At 36.5% G+C, this 25336-nt stretch overlaps 1 protein-coding gene across 2 annotated transcripts in view; it reads right to left on the reverse strand.

Moving 5' to 3' along the window:
- Window positions 1-25336, reverse strand: part of DHX15 (DEAH-box helicase 15) — a 54007-nt gene that overhangs the window by 23809 nt on the left and 4862 nt on the right. For both annotated transcript variants that reach the window (XM_061419803.1, XM_061419804.1), the window contains exons 2-5: window positions 22632-23067; window positions 17664-17857; window positions 3062-3221; window positions 1285-1503 (exon numbers count right to left, since the gene is read on the reverse strand). In XM_061419803.1, coding sequence (XP_061275787.1) covers window positions 1285-1503; window positions 3062-3221; window positions 17664-17857; window positions 22632-23067 — 1009 coding nt within the window. The remainder of the gene's footprint in view (window positions 1-1284; window positions 1504-3061; window positions 3222-17663; window positions 17858-22631; window positions 23068-25336) is intronic.

Raw genomic sequence — 25336 nt, forward strand, 5'->3', positions numbered from 1 at the left:
GGATGTGAGAGTTGGGAGTATAAAGAAAGCTGAGTGCCAAAGAATTGATGCTTTTGAACTGTGGTGCTGGAGAAGACTCTTAAGAGTCCCTTGGACTGCAAGGAGATCAAACGAGTCAATCCTAAAGGAAATCAATCCTCAATTTTCACTGGAAGGGCTGATGCTGAAGCTCCAACTTTGGCCTCCTGATATGAAGAGGAGCTAAGTCATTGGAAAAGACCCTAATGCTTGCAAAAGACTTGAGAGCAGGAGAGGGGGGCAACAGAGGATGAGATGGTTGGATGGCATCATTGACTCAATGGACATGAGTTTGAGCAAACTCAGGGAGATAGTAAAGGACAGAGAAAACTGGTGTGCTGCATTCCAATGGGTTGCAAAGAATCAGACATGATTGAACAACTGAACAGCAACAACTATATTGAACACTATAGATATAAAAACATTTCCAGATGTAAAGGAAGTTCTAATGGAGTAGCACTGTTCTAGACACTTACTCAGAACACACTCTTAGATCAGACCCTACACCTGACCTAGCAAATAAAAATCTGCAAGATTTCCAAATGACTGGCATGTATATTAGTTTGAGAAGGACACTGTAGAAAATTCACAAAGCCTATTACAACAAATGACAAACTTTCAGAAAACCTCTAAAAGAATTTATTTCACCCAGATAACTCACTGAGCTTACTTAAGCCATCAAGAATTTCATAGCACACCTGTAAACATCCTGATAGAAATAAGTTTAGAAAATGCTGCATGTGAGAGTAAAATTCCTATTTTAAAAATGATGTAAAGTCTAAAGAATTTCAGCGATTCCTTCCAATTCTCAATAGACACATGCAAGAAGACAAAAACAAAACACAAACACTTGTTTTGATGGTAGATGGGCACCTGAGTTACCCAAATTCCCTTACAAACTAAATTACTGCCTAGAGTAACCAGATTTCATTCATGCCTCAGCTGAATGGCAAATTAGCACAAAACCACTTGCCACTCAGGTCTCTCCAAAGTTGAGAATAAAACTGCTAAATCTTGAAATTCTAAAAGCATTTAATATTCTCAGGATATCAACTAGAACACAAAGGCTAACGGCATAAAAGGGTATATTCCTAGAGTACATAGATAAAGGGAGTTATATACTTCACATATAAATACAATCATGCTGAAGAAAAACTTTATAGACATTGCGATGAGAAATACATGGTTAATATATGTTGGGTTCTTAAGTTTTAAATTGTTGTCTAATAGAAATAATATAAATAAGGAAGCAAATAATGACAATACCTCTTGACCAGTTAAGAAAAGTAGCAGATCTCCTTCTTCCTCTTCACACATATGAATTTGGATCACGGTTCGAATTGCCGCTTCAAGATAATCTCTCTCTGGTTCAGGAGTATAAAAGATCTCAACAGGATGTGTACGCCCAGGAATGGTTAAGAGAGGACAGTTATCAAAGTAAATCTGGAATTTTCCTGCATCCAGAGTAGCACTCATAACTATAACCTGAAAAGAAAACAGTAAATTATTTGAAGCTGTCTTCAAAGATTGTAAAGAGACGAGTAATGTTTACTGCTCCATACATATCAACTACGGTGTCTCTAGTGGCTCAGAGAGTAAAGAATCGGCCTGCAATGCAGGAGATTGTGGTTCTGTCCCTGGGTCAGTAAGATCCCCTGGAGAAAAGAAGGGCTACCCACTTCAGTGTTGTTTCCTGGAGAATTCCAAGGACAGAGGAGCAAGGCGGGCTAGTCTATGGGGTCACAAACAGTCAAGACATGACTAATCAACTAACACTTTCACTCTTCATAAATAAACTACCATATGTTTTCATGAAGCAACACCTTAACAACCAAAGTTTATAAAATTACATAAAAGGAATTGATATAAGACATCAATATGTAATATGATTGCTACTATGCTATTAAAAAAAAATGACAACCTTGCACACAGGGAAAAATAAAGAAAGCAAAAAATAAAATAAAATAAATCAGTGGTACAAATATTTCTCCATTCTTCCAAATCATCTTTACTAAGCATAAGTTCTTCAGAAAATTTTCTAAAACAAACAGAGGTTTTCTATACTACCAAAAAAGCCACAGCAACAAAAGGTTGTTCAGGTGCTGGCTGCATGACTGTGTGGTCATCCTCTCTTTATTTAAATTACACATGACAAAACCCATTAAATAGAAAGCTCTCCCATTAAACATTCCACTATAGAGTTCTTAATTTCTACTTTGAGTTCCTCCCTCGAAATTTCAATAGCTCATAATGTTTAACCAGTAATAGTACTCATAGTTATTCAAATATATTCTTTAAAGTATACATTTAATTTTATAGTCAAACAAACTCAGTATCAATTCTTTTAAGACCCAGAATCTTTCTCCCCAGTGTACAAACCTCTGTAACACATACAATAACACTCAATACTAAGTTCCAATGAACTGCACACATACAATGCAAAAAGGGAACTTCAGAAAATTTGGGAGACAACAATGTCCACACAGTCAGTCAGTTTTAAGCCCTTATCAATACAGTAACACTGGCCAGGGTTTAAATGGTACAACGGATGGCAGGCGGGGGTGGGAGAGGGAAGAACCAAGACCCTAGGTTAAGGGAAGGCATTTCTGAGGAGCAGTATGTTCTGGATACAGTTATTCCACTCTCCAGCATTATGAGTTAGAATGAGTGAGTTTGTGTTAGGACAAGAACAGAGATTTGATCCTTAATGAAGGTATCCCCTGTACTGAATAAAAGGCAGGGTGAGCACAAGGTTTAAAAACACCATGACATAAAATCATTTAAAATGAAACAAAAAACTGGATGGACTATATAATGAAATGATTATAAACATATTACTAAGAAGAAGTATATTTAAAATCTAAAACAAAGACAGCAAGAAAAATTAAAAAGAAAGTATAAACCACTGCTGGTACTCTCCATATTTGCTTTTATAGGTGATTATTTTTGTAGTTGTAGTGATCAGCATGTACTCCCTTTTAAATATATATATATATATTCACATATAGGATTTTTAAAGAACCAAACAAATAAACTAATTCACCTTTAAATCTGATCTCTGTCTAACAACCTCCTTCAGAACACCCATGAGAATATCTGTAGCCAATGTCCTTTCATGAGCCTCATCAAGAATTATTACACCATAACGCTCCAAGAGAGGGTCATTCATTGCTTCACGAAGTAGCATCCCATCAGTCATATACCTATATTGACAAATAACATGTTGGTTATTTAGTGTGTTTAAAGTTTAAGACATAAATATGAAATGCAAAGACATCAGATAAATATAAATTAACCCTTGTTCAAAACAAATGTTATTATTTCATAATCAATTACAAAATTAAGCTTCCATAAAAACGTTTTATTGAATGTATCAAACAAGTTATACATTATCAAATTCTGTCAAATGAGACTGTAATACCAAAATGCACTGAGAAACAATGTTAATCTGATGACAGAATTAAACACATTTCACACAAATGCCAAAGTGAAAATGGTCACTTAAATAAATTTCTTAAAAACAAAATAAAATTTAAAATATTCAACTTGCAAAAACAAAACCAAGAAACCATTTTAAATTGCTTTATCACATTACAGCACTAAACTTGTTATTTCTTTAAAACTTCACTAACTTCCCACTTAAGCTAATAGGTTCAAAAGGGCTGAGACAGCATGAGTCTACCATCTTTTTTTCCTCAGTCCCATCTAATTCAATAAAATGATGGTAAAGAATCAGAAAAAGGAATACATGCATGAAATGAGGAGCAACATTACGCTGTGGAAATGCTGATGAATTACGGAAAGACAAGGCATACAGCATTATCTGTATCAATGAACCAAAGAGGAAAACTAGGTTTAGGGATGGTTTGAGAGAATCCAGGCACTCAGATGAAAGGTGGTGTGAGGAATAATTTGTATGGGTCAGTGAATCTCCTGTCTGTTCCCTTCTGGCTGCTACTGTCACTAATACAAAACATCCTGCATTTGGCACTTGGACAAAATGAAGTCTGCTTGCAAATGCTGAAGTCACAGGCCATTCAGTTAAATACAAATCCATGGTTTTATTTACATAATTAAAACAAGTATAAAAATCTGAAGTCATCATTTATGACTTCACTATTCTGGCTCTATTTTTCACAAATTAATCTAATCTTTCAAGGACCAACTTTGTATTTTTAGCCAAAACCGTCTGTTGAAGCACCAAGTTCAACAAAATGACAGTGTACAACCCAAGTGAAGCCTTCTCTTTATTCTGCCTAAACTTAGTTGTAGATTAAGACTTTTAGCAAAGAAATACATCTTTACTTGATATATTTTATGCTTCTTTCTTCTTTGGTCCTATTTTAAAAAGGAAACAATCACATTCTTGACACTGGCACAGCACTACCTGCAAAATTATTTTATATGAAGACCATGAAAGCAAAAACAGAGCCAATTAAACTATGACTCAATGCCTTAACCACAGTGCATGAATCAGCTACTCTAGTCTCTAGATGTTTTGAAATATCTTGATCTATGAGGACACTTGGTAATTTCTCCTGCCTGCAGGTATTACTGACACAAGCTCGGCAGTCCTTTTGCACATTATCTCAGTAGCAAAACATTAATACAGTTTCATCTACTTGTGGATAATTTCCTTAGTTTCAACAATACTCTTTTGCTTTGCAAGGCAAAAAACATGGATTGGTCACTCTTTGAACAATATCTGCTTAAACACTATCAAATTTATACCCTGTTGCTCAGTTTCCAAGCCTACTCAATTCAACACGGAATTTTAGTGTAGTTATTTTTGAAAATACTGTAATTAACGAACTCAACATATGTAGTTCCAGAAATATGTATTACTTATGTGAAGTGACGATATGTACAGCTAGATCAAGTTCAATCACTGACAACCATCTAACTTCCACCTGTAATACCCTCAAAAGACTGTAAAATGCATTGTTACATACTAAATTGTGATTAAAAAGTCACTAAGTATCAAACTTTCACTTGAAAACCCATTTAAAAAACAATACCCCTTTATTCTGATCTTTCCTCAACAAGCTTCAGACCACCACAATGTGATGATGGCATCTAAAAGCCGAGCTGACCCAAATACTTATTCTTTATTTTTCTGAGAAGAAGGTAACGATTACAAATGGCAGCTTACAGTTATAATTAATGAACTATTATTTGCTCTTTATTAACAATTATGCATTATCACCTGTACCAAGTTAAATGGTCAACTAAACCCAAATCCTCAGACTTCCAGATTCTAGACTCCAATCAGAATTAACATAGTTAAATTTGCTGCTTTCCCAGGGAGTATTAGCAGTTAACTTTTCCAGGGCTTTAAAATCAGTGGAATAGCCTGCTAAGACTAGGCATCAGTATACCAATTCCCAATCCTAGGCCCCTCAGACACTGACATACTCTCCTCAAAGTCCCACGACTTCCCTGGTGGTCCAAAGATTGAGAATTCGCCTGCCAATGCAGGAAACACAAGTTTGATTTCTGGTCCGGGAAGATTCCAACATGCCCAGGGGCAAATAAACCCAAGCACAACTAGTGAGCCTGTGCTCCAGAGCCACAAACCTGCAACTACTGAAGCCTGAACACCCTAGAGCCCTTAATCCACGAGAAGCAGCTGCAATGAGAAGCCAGAGCACCGCAACAAAGAGTAGCTTAGCCCTCACTCACAACTAGAGAGAAAGCTCTCGTGCACAACGAAGAAAAATTTTAAACAAGCCCAGAAAAAAAAACGTAGAAAGCTATCACCTGATGATTTGCTAGATATATGAAACCCCTTCCCCAAAAACCAAAGTAACCTGACAAAAAAGGCAGAACCAGGTTCTGATAGCCCTACAAAGACCCTAACTATTTTCTTTTACCTAGATCAAGTTTTACTACCTTCCACAGTAGCAATTAAATATTTACCCAGACTCAGGGGTGAGCCATAAAAATAGGGTGTCACAATAATAAGCTGAAATTACATAATTTTGAAGTTTTAGTAATGGACTAGTAACCAAAATTTCCCAGGGCAGCCAAACTCTACATTTTACTGGGTATCCTATTATCCACAATGTTTCTCTAACTGTCTTGGGAAAATACTAGCTTAAAAAGTCATCAGTATCATCTAGGAACTTGTTAGAAATACAGAACTGGCTTCATTTGGGATCTACTTGATCAAAAAATTTGCATAGATAGCAACCTGTGTTTGCTTTCACGTTTTCACATTTTGATGCTTGCTAAGCTGCGGAAAAGTGTTAGTCACTCAGTCGTGACACTCTGTGACCCCATTAACAACTGCACACCAGGCTCTCCCATCCATGGATTTCTCTAGGCAAGAAGCCATTCCCTTTTCCAGGGGACCTTCCTGACCCAGGTATCCAACCCGAGTTTCCTGCACTGCAGGCAGATTCTTTACCATCTGACTTATTACCTGCTGTTTATTTTTTATTTACTTAAGACTACAGAAATGAAGTTAGACAAAAAGCAAATTCGAGCAATTTTTTATTCAAGTACAAAATGGGTTGTAAAGCTGCAAAGACAACTTGCAACATCAACAATGTGTTTCACTCAGAACCACTGAAGAACATATAATGCAGTAGTGGTTCAAGTAGTTTTGCACAGAAGAAGCCTTGAAGACGAGGAGCACAGTGGCCGGCCATCGGAAGTTGACAACGACCAAATGAGAGTAATCACTGAAGCTAATCCTCTCATAACTACACGAGAAGCTGTCGAAGAACTCAACTACGACCATTCTATGGTCGTTCAGCATTTGAAGCAAACTGGAAAGGTTTGCTGAAAAAGCTCAGTAAATGGGTACCTCATGAGCTGACCACAAATCAAAAAAATTGTTCTGAAGTGTTGTCTTCTCTTATTCTATGCAACAACAGTGAACCATTTCTCAATTGTATTGTGACATGCAACAAAAAGTGGATTTTATACTACAACCACCAATGACTAGCTCAGTGGTTAGACCAAGAAGCAGCTTCAAAGCGCTGAAATTTCCCAAAGCCAAATTTGTACCAAAAAAGGTCATGGCCACTGTTTGGTCTCTGCCCATCTGATCCACTACAGCCTTCATGGAATCCTGAGATACCATTACGTCTGAGAAGTATGCTTGGCAACTCAAAATGAGATGCACTGAAAACTGCAATGCCTGCAACTATTAGTCAACAGAAAAGGCTAAATTCTTTGCCACAACGCACGACTGCACGCACGTTGCACAACCAACACTTCAAAAGTTGAACAAATTGGTCTATGAAGTCTTGCCTCATCCGCCATATTCACCTAACCTCTCACCAACCAACCAGTACTTCTTCAAGCATCTCGACAACTCTTTGCAGGGAAAATGCTCCCACAGCAGGGAGGCAAAAAGTGCCTTCCAAGAGTTGAAGCATGGATTTTTTTTTATACTACAGGAATAAACAAACTTACTTCTCGTGGGCAAAAATTTATTAATAAAGATGTGTTTGAGCCTAGTTGCAATGACTTTAACTTCATTGTCTGAAACTGCAATGGTATTTTTAAAATTATTATTTTTTCCACTCATGATCTTTTAAATTGAGGTATAGTCAATTTAGGGCTTCCCTCAGAGCTCATCACTTCATAGCAAATAGATGAGGAAACAGTGGAAACAGTGGCTGACTTTATTTTTGGGGCTCCAAAATCACTGCAGATGGTGATTGCAGCCATGAAATTAAAAGACGCTTACTCCTCGGAAGGAAAGTTATAATCAACCTAGACAGCATATTAAAAAGCAGAGACATTACTTTCTCAACAAAGGTCTGTCTAGTCAAGGCTATGGTTTTTCCAGTAGTCATATATGGATGTGACAGTTGGAGTATAAAGAAAGCCGAGCACAGGAGAATGGATGCTTTTGAACTGTGGTGTTGGAGAAGACTCTTGAGAGTCCCTTGGACTGCAAGGACATCCAACCAGTCCACCCTAAAGGAGATCAGTCCTGGGTATTCATTGGAAGGACTGATGTTGAAGCTGAAATTCCAATATTTTGGCCACCTGATGCGCAGAGCTGACTCATTTGAAAAGACCCCGATGTTGGGAAAGATTGAAGGCAGGAGGAGATGGGGACGACAGAGGATGAGATGGTTAGATGGCATCACTGACTCAATGGACATGCGTTTGGGTAATCTCCGGGAGTTGGTGATGGACAGGGAGGCCTGGCATGCTGCGGTTCATAGGGTCTCAAAGAGTCAGACACGACTGAGTGACTGAACTGAACTGAACTACAGGAGCTGAGATGGTAAAAGCATCTGCCTGCACTGCAGAAGACCCAGGTTCAATCCCTGGATCGGGAAGATCTCCTGAAGAAGGAAATACTTTCCCACTCCAGTATTCTTGCCTGGAGAATCTCATAAACAGAGGAGCCTTGCAGGCTACAGTCCATGGGATCACAAAGAGTCAGACACGAATGAGAGACTGACAGACACATAGCTGATTTATAATGTTATGTTTATTTCTGCTGCATAGTAAAGAGATTCACTTACATATATTTTTAAAATATATATTCTCCATTATGGTTTACCACAGGATACTGAACATAGTTCTCTGTGTAATACAGTAGGACCTTGTTTAAGATATGCATTTTAAAACAGCACCATAAAAATGACTGTCAACCAGGTAGCAATATGTCTGGAAAGCTGACAGAAGCATCTTAGATTCCAAAAAGAAATACAAATGGCTCATAAGTACATGTAAAGATGCTCAATTTCATATAAAAGATAAATGCAAATTAAAATCATACTGAGATTTCACTTTTTAACTTACAATATAGACAAAGATAAACATGTTCCACAACAAAGTGTTGGCAAGGCCATAGAAACAGATACTCATTTGCTCATCCCTTAGTCAGAGTAGCTAAAATATGGCAACAGCTAATAAAATTCCAACTCACCCTCTGACACAACCAGTTTCATTTTTAAGAAACTCATTTCACAGATATACTCACCTGAACACGTGTGAAAAAATGCGTGTACAAGATTATAAGAGAATACTAAGGACACCAACTGATTTTAATAAAAGAAGCTGTAAATTCTGAATGTCCATCTAAGGAATTAAACTATTCCGTCATTAAAATGAATGAAAAAACTTTACACTGTTCTAGAACAATCTCCAGGGAAAATATAAGTGAAATTAGCAGCCATATGTCTTGAACCAGCCCTACTATTAAAGCTGAAGTTTAATATGTTCTGAAAATCCTAGTTGTGTGCTGCTATTCCAATCCTGTTAGGGTTTTGGTTACCTTTCAAAGTATAGGCTTTATTCTGGCATGACTAAACATGCAGATAAATCAAAACTGTTTCTAGAGGATCCAAAATTTGTTCAGCATGACCAAAAGAAATTCCTGGTATCTATTTCACAGATCTAGTAAAACCTAAGTAATTAGATTTACTACCTTACAAATACTTACACATAAATAATTCTATGGAGCTGAAGAATGAGAGAGAAATAACAGCATATACAGTGATTCAGGACATATGCTTTTTGCGAGACAAACCTCGGTCAAGTCCCTGCTTTCTTACTGGTGTTCTAAATTCAACTTCCTCTAATGCTCCATTTGAAAAATAAGAATACGGTGGCTATCGTTCAAATTAAATAAAACAATATATATAAACCACCTAAATGCACCAACTGTCTGGCACTTGGTAAGTATTCAATATAGCAGAACTGCACACTACACTCTTAACTAACCTAATGAATGAATCCTTGGGAAAATCAATCTTACTCTACAAACATATTAGAATATAACCACACTTCTGTCCCTACCAACTAGGCCAATATCATCTTATGTTACACAGTGATAACCTTTTAGGGTAGAAAAGAGTTGTATGTATGTATCCTAAGTTATATGCTTCAGAAAAGCTTGAAAAAGATAAATCACAAAAAAACCATCAAATGTGAGATAACTATAGAAGAGTGAAAAAGGAATTCCAGAAGACTGAACTCTTAAAATTCAAGAAAAGCAACACCTGTGTATTTTGCAAGTGTCTCAGTTTAATCTCACTTTAACAACTAGACATTTTACTAAGTAATAGAACTACAAAGGGCTCATATTCAAGGAAATGGTGTTGGTTCTACACTAAGAGATTGATAAATGAATGTGTTAAGTTTTAGGTTAAAATAAAATGTTTAAAGTTCACATAAAATTTCTATTTACCATTAAGTTTTTAGACTAATCCATTACAATCCAGTTAAGTGACGTCTCTATTAAAAGCTACCTACGATAAAACGCCTACACAAACAGGTTTGTGTGTGGTAATTTCTTCTAACTTATAATGGATCAAGACTTCTGAAAGAGACCATGACCAAAAGTAGTACTTAATGCAATTTTCTACATGTAACTTACTTTTTGTTCAAAGCCCCTATCAGCAGAATACTTCTCTGAATGACAACAGTAAGGAACAAATGACAAAGCTAAAACAGCTTGCATTTATCAGGGATAATATTAGAAGACAAAACCATATATAGTGATTTTATAAAATATTGTTCTTTTCACCACCAAATATGATGAGTCTAAATACCCTACCCATCCTTCACAATATCAACACTATGAAATGGTTGCTGCTGCTGCTGATCTAAGTCGCTTCAGTCGTGTCCAACTCTGTGCGACCCCATGGATGGCAGCCCATGAGCCTCCGCCGTTCCCTGGGATTCTCCAGGCAAGAACACTGGAATGGGTTGCCATTTCCTTCTCCAATGCATGAAAGTGAAAACTGAAAGGGAAGTCGCTCAGTCGTGTTCGACTCTTAGAGACCCCACGGACTGCAGCCTACCAGGCTCCTCCGTCCATGGGATTTTCCAGGCAAGAGTACTGGAGTGGGGTGCCAATGCCTTCTCTGATGAAATGGTTGATCATCCCCCAAAAAGCCAACAATTTTTAAACATGTTTAGAGTGAAAGCTATTATACTTACTGAACAGCTACTGATAAAACTCATCAAATGACCTTCATCCATCAAAACAACTGTTTCCTTGTGTCAATTAGTACTTCCATATGACATGGGTACAAAGAGTTGATCATGTATTTTAAGTATATATACAAATCAGTTTAAAAAATAAAGTTTTTTTTACCTCTTTCAGAGGGCTTCCCTGGTGGCTCAGACGGAAAAGAATCTGCCTGCCACGTGGGAGACCTGGGTTCAATCCCTGGATTGGGAAGATCCCTAAAGAAGGGAATGGCAATCCACTCCAGTATTCTTTTGCCTGGAGAATCTCATGGACAGAGCCTGGTGGACTACAGTCCATGGGGTCACAAAGAGCTGGACACGACTGAGCAACTAGCACACCTCTTTCAAGTGATCTGGCTATTTCCGGACTCACCTCTAACTTACACAGCTCACATACAATTCCCTAGCACAATCTAGGTTTACATTACTGTGTAGAAAAATAAAGGTGGCAGCATCCAATCTGATTCGAAAGTGTAAGAAACTGCTGTGTTCCAATAGCAAAGACATCCATTAATAAATAATGGTGAATAAGAATGAAATCAATTACTGAGCTTTTTCTTTCAATGTCCAACATTTGTTTAATGGACTATTAGATTGTTAGAACGTAAATTCTTATTAAAATTTTGAGTTATTTCTTTAGGCCTAGAGTGCCATGAAAAACTCCTGACATTAAGCATGCTATAAACCAAAGCAGCATGAGAATGTCTACTCTACTTAAAATCCAACTTATCCACCTAGTTAACTTGCCTATCTAGGTCTCGCCATCCTTCTCAGCTCAAATGAAGTACTTCCTCTTTTGTGAAATCATCTATACAATTCATGTGACATTCAAACTACCTTAATTGCTTCACAGCATACCTCCTCTATCAAGTCAGGAAAGAGTCAACGACACTGACATAGCTCCTTAATAAACATAATGCTCCTTTCATTTGTAAAGGAATAAAGATTTATATAGGTTGAAGTTTAATTTGACATTCTCAGCAAAAGCATTACCCCTTATGAATAACACTAATCTTACTATAGCCACAACACTATGTAGCATTATACTGGCTACAATGAGTACAAACCATCAAATGTGAACAGTCATATGGAAAGGTGCCATATGGTATTCTGAATAATGTGGAATCTAAAATGTTTTAATGCAATTCCAACACTTAAAAAAAGCCAAACAGAAAACATCACATCTTATTTATCAAATACATAGCCTCCTAGTTATTAACTTACATGCTGAAGATCAGCAGCCTAAGCATACAGCTTTATTTTGGCAAACAGCCAAAATACATTTGGTATGTGTTTCAGAATTAGAGATCTAATCAAGCTAAAGAAACACCTAAGAAATTAACAAGAAATAAGGAAACGATATGGCAACCCACTCTACTATCCTTGCCTGGAAAATCCCATGGACAGAGGAGCCTGGCAGGCTATACAGTTCATGGGGTTGCAAAGCGTCAGACACAACTGAGCCACTGAGCATACAAGGAAATTAAATCATTTTTTCAAAATATACTGCTTATTCCTCACGTTTTCATAACTTTTGAAGGAAATGATCTCTTATCTTTACAACAGAATTTACAGAAAGCTAGGATGGACGTGTATGTTCTTAGTATTTTCTTAAAAGGTGCTGGCACTATAAACAAAGAGAAACTTCTATAACTAATCCCTTGCAAGTGCTTTAAATACAAAGGTCAAATGTAATACTGTATGTAGACCTTTAGGAAATCAAGTTAGCTTTGTATGAATTTAAAGTCAACAGACTTTTTTTCTAAGGTGACAACTGATTTTTTTAGTTTCTATGACAGGAACTGCTGAAGTGGTAAATAACCACATTTATTCTTTACACCTACTCCTTTCTGAAGATCCAGTAAAACTACTTTTCCCTAATTCAGAGATGCACTTGAATTAGAACAAAGCCCACCATACAACAGATGCTCAATAAATTAGTTTATAATTGATGGTTATATAATAATCTCTAAAGACCAGATTTGTTTCCACATCTTACCTTCAACCCTAAAAGAATATTTGGATTCATTCATTCATTTCATATTGACAATGTTTAATTCATTGTAATTCAAATTGTAATTGTAATTCACATTGTAATTCAAATACTGTATTAAAAGGGACTTCATTAAACTACCTTTATAAGTCCATTTTAAATTAACCAGGTTAACTGGTTAATAAAATACAACAACTTCTCACAGTGAAAATCTACCACCACTATCAGCAGCAGCAAGAGAAGAAACGTTGACTTAGCACTTGCTGTGTTACAGGTATTATTCTAAGGGACACACAAAAATTACATATTTGATTTGAGAACAATCCTAAGATGTAGCTGTTATTGTCAGCTCCATCTTCTGAAAAAGCCGTAAGCTCAAGGAGGTTAATTAACGTGGACAAAGTCACAGCCAGTAAGTGGCAGAACTAGGACACAACTAGGCACTATGATCCTAGAGTCTGTGCTCTACAATCTGTTTCCTTTTGATTCTTTTCTCAAGTTTTTAGAACAAGACTGCCTTGTAGAAATTCACTCTGGAAACTCTAAGTAGTCATGCAGCTGGTCCTTCAAACTGTTTCCTGAGGTCCCAAAGAATCTGCTATGGCAATGGCTGGTAAATCCTCCCCAAGTAGCAACCTTAGAGGTTCTGTTATACTAGGCTCTTGTATTTGCTATGTACTTTTAGGTTCTCTTTCATCTTCTCACCTCGATTGCCTTTTGGAAATTAAAAAATTCCCCAAGTTTCTGAACCATGTTCTGTGAAATAGTACTTCTTTAGTTGGTTTGTTCAAAACATCTCTCCCTTAGGTTTTACAAAGGGTTTATCATATCTTAAAACCCAGGCTGTTTATTTTCCCCATCACTCAATTAGATCTAGACTATGTCCTATCTTAATTGTTCCTGATTTCCAGCAGCTTGTCCTTAAGTTATATAAAAGATAAACATCTCAAGATGCTTACCTACTCTTACAGAGCTAACAGCATGTGTCCTCCAAGAAAGAGCTGCAACACTTTCTGCTTCATACACATTATCCCAGATTGAGTTCCTAGCCTTCTGACAAATTCCAAAACTGAAATGAAACTGATACTTAAAAGCAAACAATTCAGAATAAAAGGCAAATTATATACACCAAATCAACCTATCACTGTACCTTCTCCACCAAGGCAAGTTTAAACAATCAAGGAAAATGTCTTTCTGTGAAAACTCTACCCTTTCCACAGTTATGTTCACTGATAGTGTTCACTGATAGTGTACACTGTAGTGACAAATTTTCACACTCCTCTGCTGCCCCTTCCATGTCACTTTTTTTTTAAAAAAGGATCCACACACAAGTATACAGATACAAACTCCCTTCCCAATGGGTTTATGTTCCAATCAGGTTAAGAAAAAGAATCAAACCTATCTTTGATTATCCATACTGTCTATAAACCTGTCCTGAACCATCTCAAAACTGTTCTGCCTTAGAAATGCTGACTTACACAAATCAGTGTAAGTAACATGAAGACTACAGTGCCTTCAAGCAAAAAGTATGCTTTTTTTTCCATTCAGAAAAAAAGGGTTTTTATCTTTTATTCTTTTTTTCCCGCCTGGATGAGAAGTTCCAGGCATTTGGGGTGTGCTCCTGCTGCTGCACAGTGAATTGGACTGATGCCACTCCAAAAAGGGTTTTTAAAAATGGTGTTCCATGTGCCTAAAGTCTGTACCCCTATTGCTACTCCTGGCAAACCATTACTTTTACTTCAGTTCTTGACTGAAATTCTGCCTTCTCTTTTCCAACCTCAAGTGAATTCTCAAATCATGCTTTCAAATACACTCCAAAATTCTTTCAAAGCCTAATCACAATTTGAAATTTTATATTTACTGTGTATTTGCTTAATGTGGACGGGGCCAGTTTTACTTTTACTACTATACTTAGCACTGCCCAACACACAGAAGGTACTCAGTTATTAGCTGACTGAATGAATGACTAAGCATTACTTGCGTAAGTTAAAGTTACTAGGTTCCCTCGGTATCACAATCTCTCAGTAATTTTATAGTTTGAGGAAAAAACAAATAGGAAGCATATCACCAAAAATAATAGTGAAATTAGCTACCAAAATAATAATGTAAATATTAGATATTTTAACTACCTCATTGAGGTACCCCCCGCCCCAATAACTTCCATTCCAAGATGGCCAAAGGAACATACGTACATTGCAAAAGCAATACTTTAGGAGAAAAAAAAGATGGGAGCAGGCAAACACACAGCAAATTATAAAAACCATTTAGCAGTGGTGGTTTTGAAAAGTAACTTGCCTACTGGGACTGGATAGCTATTTAAGGCTAGTTTAACACAGTGTACACAAATTTACACTAGATCCAATCCTAAGTAGAGCAATATTAAGACCTATAATGTAGACACTTATGTGTCCCAAACACTGGAGAAACTATCTTTGGACCATTAGCGTATAAAGATGAAGCTAAAGTAGTCTCAAACAAATTAATTAGTAAACCAGCATTTATGTAGTGTACACAATGAATCAGGAAGGATATGGTTAAATTCTCAGCTCCTCAAGCAGAATCTTTATGAGTTAGTCCTCATCACCATCCTTCTACAGTGAAGATTAAAGGCTTCTTCTGGCTACAAAGTAGATACATAGGCATTTTATATCTACACATGAAAACAGTTCATGTAGGGCTCAATGGAGGGCTCAAATAGTCATCTGATACTTGTCTGATGTATTCACTCTTCCTACCCAATTAACTACATAACTAATTCTAAGTTAAAGCTTTAGCTATTTTGAACATCTGGGTTCTCAAGAAACAAGTTGATGGATGACTACACAAAATATATCTAGGGATTCATAAGACACTGCACTTAATAAAGCACTCCCATTAGTTAAAACTACCACTCACTCCATACTAATAGGATGTGATATCACTTAAAGACAATACTAGGTTACCTTCTAGCTCTTCAGAAGATTCCAGAAGAAATTCCAATAAGCTTACCCTATAAGAATTAAGGTTTCTTTTTAAATTTAAATAAAGCCTCTAGAAACCATTCCGTAAAAAACATCACAATGCCAACGACAGAGCTCTCAAATCTGTTGTCATTCTTTCCCTATTAACTGAACTAAAATCTTTCCCGAGCACGCATCTTTTGAAAGCCTACCACTTCCTATTATAAACATTTATACATTTTGCCCTAATATTGCATGTAACTTTCTCATCTCCCAATTCCTAAATTCTGCTCTCCCTGCTCAACTATGGCTTACTTAAAAAAAAATTCAACACACAGTAAATCAAATGTCATATTGTTTCTCCTAAAGGTGAGCAAAATCTGCACTTTATTATCCTCAATTCCTTGACATTATCTAATCTTAAAGTAATAAAAAATAAGTTTAGATTTTAGGTAACACTTTTGTCAATTATACTGTATTTACAACTGATAAATACCATGACTGTCACTAAAAATTTATTCAGTAAAGATTAAGGTCTAAGTCAAAAACACACCTCATAAAGTCATAAAGACAAGCTGACTGAAGTAAACACTTAAGTTCAATTACTATTAACAACTAATTAATAAAGCAATTAATTGGAAATTATAATAAAATAATAAATCAAAGAAACTGAGATGAAATCTTAAAGGTAACAAGGTTTTGATTATGGAAAAAAATTTTAAGTTGTGATAGCACAGTTACATTTAGAGAAATCTTATTTTTGAGACACATGCACTGAAATATTTACAGATCAAAAGTATATGATGCCTAGGATTTGCTTCTTATTTTGGGGGACACAGAAATGGGTTGAGATATGGATGAAACAAGATGAGTCAACTCTGAAGATGCAAGACAAATAAATATAAGTTTATTACAGCATTATTCTACTTTTACATACATTTGAAGTTTTCTGTAAAATACATAGCTTCCCCTGTAACGCTGTATCAAAGTCTGCCATCAAAGACTCCTGTCACTGTCTATGTAACATCTTACCCACCACTGTCTTCTAAAAACAACCTCAGGGGGAAGACTGTATCAAGACAAAGAACTCATTTTAAAAAAATGAATGAACTGTCATACACATACACACGGAATAAACAAAAGATTTTCAAAAGAATTACCATCAGGCAACAAACATCACACTATTTATGCTGAATCCAAGTGTGAAGATGAAGATGAGAAATCAGGGAAGTTAAAGTATTAGAAAGAAGCTCAATATGGTTGTCAATCATATTAGAAAGAAGTTCAATACGGTATAACGAAGAGGTTTTTGAGGAGACTCTAATAAGAGTGTATTACAAAAGATTGCTCCTTTTAGTTCAAAACACATCCATGGTAACACCAGTGTAATTAGTATCAAAAGCCCTCTACCCCAAATAAATCATATCCCTTCCCATACATCCTTCTTTCTACAAATATTTTTCCTTTACTAAGATATATCATCTACCTTTCTGTCATATTGAAATGATACACTTCACCTAAGATATAGCACCAAGTAACTAAAATCTGACCTATGAACTTCAGTGTCTACTGAACAGCTATATATATTACTAACAAAAAAAAAAGAATCCATATTAAAAAGTCATCTAGTAAGCATAAGGTTTAATCTGGATTATTCTAAAACTGGATAACTTGAGACTCCACTAGCAAGGTCTGCTATCTGGTGGCAGAAAACTAAAAGCAGAAGGGAAATAGTGTCCATTTTTAAAGACAGTACTTACTTAAGAATGGTTTTTGCACTACTGCAGTCTTCAAATCGAATGGAGTAACCAACTTCCTGGCCCAACATCACATCCATTTCATCAGCAACTCTCTGAGCCACACTCATTGCAGCCACTCTCCTGGGTTGGGTACAGGCAACTCCTCTTTTGGGTCCTGGTAATGATCGCATGTACTCCACACACCACTGTGGAATCTATCAAATAATTTCACATTTAAATTAATTCTACTCTGCCTACACATCGAGTATGTTTAACATGAAGTGTTTTATCTCATTCTAAAAATTTAAGACAAAATTCAATTTAGGCACATCACAGTTATTATTTACGACTCCAACTTTTAATAGCATGAGCTCTCCAAGGCAAGGAAAGGTCACAGACAACACTGATATGATGTAAACCACACCTCAGTGAGCTAAGTACACTGAGCTGAATATGCTGTATGGTATCAATGTTCCACCATCAAGCATTTTTCTATACACAGGGGGAAAAAATTCAACTTAGGAAAATTCTAAGTTTCTAACAAATGTTAGTTCCCCAAAATATTCTAAGAAACTGTTAACTTAAATTCTTATACAATTTCAGTTACAAAGTAATGCACATAAAAGTAGAAATAATATCTATTTGCAGTTATAAAGTTGCATCTTTCAATTCAATTCAAATTTGTTATGTTAGGGATTTCCCTGGCAGCCCAGTGGTTAAGACTCCACTCTTCCAATGCAGGGAGCACAGGCTCTATTCCTGGTTGGGGAACTAAGATCCTACATGCTGTGAAGCACATTCAAAATGTTAAAAAAAAAAAAAAACAGCTAAGTCAAGAGAATCTAACTCCTATCCTTTTCCCCTCAGAAGTATACACAACAGTAACATCCTAAAGGTTAATTTTAGGAAGATCTTAAAATTAACTCTCAATCTCAAACTCAATAGAACCTAGAGAAGTAGCAATAGCACTTCCCTGAAGGAGTGCAATGAAGGGTACAGAAGGGGAGGGGGAGACCAACAGATATAAGCAGCTGGTTGTTGCCATGATGACAGTGCATTTCCTGGCTGTTTCATTATCAACAGAAGCTCAGAGATCCTCTAATTTAATGGTTCTTTCTCCACCCATCTACCCGAAAAAGAACCATGGGAAAAATCTTAAGTGCTTACTACATTAAACTGGAACCCACTGCTACAAAGACACAATGGGTCTCCATCAAAGCCCTCAAGTCTATCTGGTTTTAATGTTACAGGAAACATGGGAATTTTTTTGGTATAGAATTTGTACAGTGATATTTGAAGAACACTGGCTGTTGTACTATTATTGCATTGTAGTCAGGTTTTCTGCAATTTTGGGATAACTGCTGTCATTGACAAGTATCTGAAAGGGGAAAGGAGAGATTATGCTGCTTCTCTAGGAATGTAAATATGCGTATCTTTAAAGGACTTAAAATGAACACAAATACTAAACTAAAATAGAAGGGCATCTCTGGGCTTGTAAACCAACAGATCGAAGTTTATGTGGCTTTCCAGAAAAGTTTTATATGTATCTTCATTTCAGCAAACTGCCTACAAAGGCAAAATGTACTTCATATGATCAAACAAAATGGAATTCAAATAAACATTCATTGGTCAATTAAAGTTATTAAAACTTAATTCAGAACTCTCAAGGCAAGAACATTCACAGATTTTTAAATTCACTCTAGTGAAACAAATAGCTTACTCCCACTTTAAAAATAAGATAGGAACAACTTTGGCTAATCCATCAGTTTTTGAACTTTTGATCTCAGGACCTCTTTATACTTTTAAAATAACCCAGGATACCCAACAACTAATACATTCCTTGTGTTAGGAAATTAAAACTGAAAACTTGTTAAAATATTTATTAATTCCTTAACAGTAAAACCCCATTCTATGTTAGCCTTAACAGTTTCTATGAAGAAAGTACATCCTAAAAAACAAAATTTAGCAAGAGACTACACTGTTTTAGATCTGCTTATCTCTAATGTCTGGCTTAACAGAAGACAGTTAATTGCTTCTATTTTCAATGTACTACAATATTTGTTTTAAGTATATAAAAAAATCTCAGGAACTCTGAAAGGATTTCAGGAACTTCCAAGGTTTCTAGACAAGATTTGGAACCTGGCTCCATCAATATACCTATCCATATTTCTAAGAATAGCATTAAGAAGGGAAGTACATCATGAAATATGCTACTGACTTGCTCAAGCCAGATATCAGTTCTAAGCCATCCCTTCCCTAAGCTTCTTCCCTTCCTTCAATTGTGACCATCTACCTAAAAACTGATCCATAGCCCTCAGTCTCCTTGTTTTATATATCATCCTGAGTGATTTATTTATTCTTGTCATACATAAATGTCAATCCCAACCCTAGTCCTACACCTGACCTTATCATTTCACTTGAAGAATGGCTGATTTTTTGGTATCCTGAATCCAACAAGTTTAAAACCAACACCACTTCTCACCTTTCTCCAAATACTTAAAAATCCCTCCCATGTCTCCTACTCAACAATAGTAACATCTTAACTCCAATCTGTCTTTTTTTTCCTGGCTACACAGCATGGGAGGTCTTAGTTCCCTAAGCAGGACTGAACCAATGCTCCCTGCAGTGGAAGCATTGGGTCTTAACCACTGGACTGACAGAAGTCATCAACCTGTCCTTTATTCTCCATTCTACCACTCTATACAAAATCAAATTTTATGACTTCCTACAAAGCCTGTCATCAAAATTCTCACTAGACGGGACATTTCTATAAAATTCCTTGTCATTTCCCTTCAACCTAAAGGTTCTGCTGGCCCCTTGATCTACAGCAAGAAAGCTACTGTTTCAGTCTCCCCAGCCCCACCTCCGTCTCCAAACACACACTACACACTCTGGCCAGGGGATATGCTTTCTCTTCTCTCTAAACATATGCCCTTTCTCATGCTGTCCCTTTGGCTGAATTAGCTTTAGTTTTTTATTTGGCTATAGTATATGCATACCAAATTGCAATGTACAATGTCTTCACTATCAATCTCAGTCAAAAGTTAAACTACGGTAGATTTTGTTTGGAGAATTTCATTTTCTGCCAGGCACTCACACACAAAAATTACTCAAAATGGCTGACAATTCTTAACGGTTTTGAGTCAAAATTCAGTAGAAGTATGCCAAAAAAAGTATTTGCATCAAATTCATTATTTGAAGAGTTCCCTTCAAATCCCCCAAATGCCCTGCAACCCTAAGTATCCAAGTATCTTAAGTATTAAAAACAAACAAAAAATCCCAAGTAACAATCCAAATAATCACAAACCTCTTGTTCTGAGTTCACCTGACCTTCTTCTCTACTAACTGCTTCTAAATAAGCTCATCTCTGAAATAATGTTAACCATGTAAGACCCCAGAAGAGCAATATGAAGTAACTTTGGCTATGAGACAAAGGTAAAAAGTTTTAAATACTGAACCCAATCATACCTACTATGTAGTTTAGGGCAACCTACTAAACCTCTCATAAATCTCAATCTCCTTTTGCTCATCTGTAAAATGGTAACTAACAACTTCCTTGCATGGCTGCTGAAAAAATGCATTAATACACAGTACACAGTGCCTGGCTTTACTCAACTGCCCATGAAACAAACTACATAAACCACTGAAATAATTATTAAAAACATTAAACTAATAAGTTCAGAGTTATATCGTTCCATGTATTTAATTCTTTAAATTTCCATAAGGTGATAAAAATAAAGCAACAGTTTTAGTTTCTAACATCAACACTGCATTTCCTCCACTTTAAAAGAAATATATTAACGAAAGCTCAGTCTTTTAAATAACAAAAACTTTCAATTTGGGTTGCTATTGTAGTCTTCAAAATGTCTCCATGAAATAATTAATAATTTGTGTCATGTAACCTTAAAAAAATGTTATCTTGCAAATGCAGTACACTCAAATGTGAACACCTATCATAGATAAATATGGAAAAACAGGCCAGTAGGAAACAATGTAATTATTTCAGCATGAGGAATAATAAACTCATTCCAACATTTTCCCGAATTTTCCAAATTTTCTACAATAGCCAGGGACTACTATTTTTGTAAAATCTAAGAAATGTTCTGATAGGTCAGGATCAAGCATCTGAAAATACAGTTACCTCACTTCTCAAGAGAATGCAAGTTAAAAATTACACTGAAATACCACTTTCCACCTATCACATTTGCAAAAGTTCAGTAACACACTCTAGTGGTTTCCCACATCTGTTCTAATACATGCTCATGGAAGGGTAAACTATGTTGCCTATTGCCTATGAAAGGCTATTTGGCTGTATGTACCAAAATTACAATTAATCCTCCTCTGACCCAGCAATATCTGGAAATTTATCCTAAATACATACTTGCCCATGCAAAACAATCATCAGAAACAGCCTAGATGTCTATGATATGGGCCTAGCAAATAAGGGCTCATCCATGTTTGAGAAATATCCTAATTACTAACACAACACTAATATGTATGTTTAGTTCAGGGGTGGGGAGGATGGGGACACTACTGGATGGAGATCATAAGTAAAGAGATTTTACTTAGCTCTTCTACTTTTTAAAAAGAATAGGTATCATTCACATAGTTCAAAACAATTATGAACACAAATGAAAATGACAAAAACAAAAATCACTCCAATGGTTCAGATCTCCTCACCTTGGCACCCCCAAGTATGTACCACCCCAAATTCAGAGTGGGTGGGAGAGTGTCACTGTCATAATTTACATAATAAAACGGGGGGGGGGGTATCAAAACCAGTACTGCTGTTTTCCCAGAGACTCAGGAAAATAGGTACTCCCTAAAGAATCTCCACCCTGTAAGTCACTAAAAAGTGCTAGAGAAAGCAGCTATGCCTCAAAATATTCTGACAGCCCAGCCAATGAGAATAACTGCCAGGACCAAATTCACAACACTTAGTAAACACAAACATTAATAAACTACGTACCATGGTATGCAGTAACTCACCTGTGTTGTTTTACCAGACCCAGTCTCACCAACAAGTACAAAGGACTGATGTCTAACCAGAATATCTGTAAACCTATCCTTGTATTCCCAAACAGGGAGCTGAAGTCGTTTCTTCAGAATATCATAGTATCGAGGTGTGTGGGGTAAGTTGGTAAATGGATTAATGCACTGTGGAAGTGACGTGTGTCCTGCATGTCCGGTGTGTGTTGAATGCGCAGAATGTGTCGAATGTGTTGAATGTGCCGAGTGGGTTGAGTGAGCTGAATGGGAAGCTTTTAAAGGTGGTAATCCGGCACTGATAAGCATAGCATTTGTCGAAGCTCGCAATTCCTTCTCCTTTTCTTTCTCCCTTTCCCGCTCTCTATCTCCTCTATCTCTTTCTCGGTCTCGATCTTTAGACCGATCTTCACGGTCACGGTCACGATCCCGATCCTTCCTAAAAATAGAAGAAAAAAAAATCTTACAATTCAGATTCCAAATTCTATGCAAAATGTTCACAGCAGCATTATAGTCACAAGAAAGTAAAAGTCCAAAAACCAAATAAATAAACTGATATAAAACTCAAAAGTATTAGAAACAATGAGAAAGAACTTTTAATCAAGGATTCTCCATGCCTCATTCATAACCATCTTTCCCTTCTTTGATGATGATTCAAATTCTGGTAACAACAGTGTCTCTCCACCTTTTACCCATCAGCTGAAGTAACACAAGAATTCGTTTTGCAAGTAAAATCCTTACCTTCTTAGAAGTTAAAGACAAAGGGCAGTATGGGAAAAAGGCAGGGACAAATTAGGCAAAGAGAATGGCATCAGTCCTTCCCAAACTCTCCTTCAGGTTATATGAAAATGTATTTTTGCACTGAAAGTGTATTTAAAACTTAACAAGAAATAAATCTTGTTGCTTCAGCCTCAAAGATAATTCCACCTCACATTACAGTCACACAAATATGAGTTGAAGAACAAGTAAGTTTGCTTTCTTAAGTTATAGTTTCCAGATTTTGTTTAAAAAGCATATATTACGCTACAAGAAAAACTAAAACTTTTTACTCTGGTTTTCACTGTTTACTCTTGCATCTGTCATTAACAGCAATAGTAAAACATTGAAAATACTCTGTAGAACCTATGTATACGTTAATCATCCATAAAGTGAAAAGTAGCCCATTAAAAAAAAAATCATGGGTTACTATTAAGTTATTTAAAATTTTAAAATCATGCAGATGACCAGTATATTAATCTTAGGTCATTTAGTCAATTCTATTATCTACTTTTAATTACTAACTGTTGTGTCTTAGTCGCTAATTTGGGTCCAACTCTTTGACTAGAGACGATCCCTAATACAGTAAGAATTTTAAAGTTATCTATGTTTATTCATTCTACAAATCTAGTGTGTGTATGTGTGTGTGCTCAGTCGTGTCCCACTCTTTGACTCCATGGACTGTAGCCCGCCAGGCTCCTCTGTCCATGGAATTTTTCAGGCAAAAATACTGGAGTGGGTTGCCATCTCCTACTCTTGGGAACTAATCTGGTTTACTTCAGACCAAATTCTACAGCAGACAATGTACAAGGTATTTGGACTCAGACTTGAAACAGTGAGGCAACATGGAACCATGAAACAAGCTGCTAAATATGTCACTGTTCCTTATCCACAACACACACAAGTCATGAATTTCTGATGCCCCAATTATCGGCAGCAGACAAGGGAAAACCATTCACTCTCTGTAAGAGCATATCGGCTGGGCAACAGTTACTCCCCTTAGGAGAATACAGCTAAAATGCTGAACCCAGCATGAGTTACAATGGTTGCCCAATTACAAAAAATGATAAGCTGACCAATTTTATTTGTTCTTGTCCTTTTGAAAATAAAATTCTATTCTACAGAAACTTGCCTAGAGAGAAAAATCTTATTACACGTACAAATATTCACACACACATACTTTTCACACAAAATCTTTTCATACACGTATCTATAAAAAGGGATTTCTCCCTTCTCTCATCCCAGTGTTCACCTTTTACAGAACTATAAGATATACAAGCTAAAACTGAAACTTCTCATCCCATCTGGCATAAAAAGAAAGAAATCAAAGGAATCTAAAGGATAATCTACCTAGCATACAAAATGAAGCCCCACCAGTTCAGAACTTAAGCTTCCTGGCCTAACTTCAAAATAAACCACCAACCATCCTTTCTTGGGAACTCTGTATTCAAATGGGTATATCTTTTCTCCTTTGCTTTTCGCTTCTCTTCTTTTCACAGCTGTTTGTAAGGGCTCCTCAGACAGCCATTTATTTGTATCCAGTCCCATCACTTCATGGCAAATAGATGGAGAAACAGTGGCTGACTTTATTTTGGGGGCTCCAAAATCACTGCAGATGGTGACTGCAGCCATGAAATTAAAAGATGCTTACTCCTTGGGAAGAAAGTTATGACCAACCTAGACAGCATATTAAAAAGCAGAGACATTACTTTGTCAACAAAGGTCTGTCTAGTCAAGGCTATGGTTTTTCCAGTAGTCATGTATGGATGTGAGCTGGACTATAAAGAAAGTTGAGTGCAGAAGAATTGATGCTTTTGAACTGTGGTGTTGGAGAAGATTGTTAACAGTCCCTTGGACTGTAAGGAGATCCAGCCAGCCCATCCTAAAGGAGATCAATCCTGGGTGTTCATTGGAAGGACTGATGTTGAAGCTGAAACTCCAATACTTCAGCT

This window comes from Bos javanicus, chromosome 6, assembly GCF_032452875.1.
Source record: "Bos javanicus breed banteng chromosome 6, ARS-OSU_banteng_1.0, whole genome shotgun sequence".
NCBI lineage: Eukaryota > Metazoa > Chordata > Mammalia > Artiodactyla > Bovidae > Bos > Bos javanicus.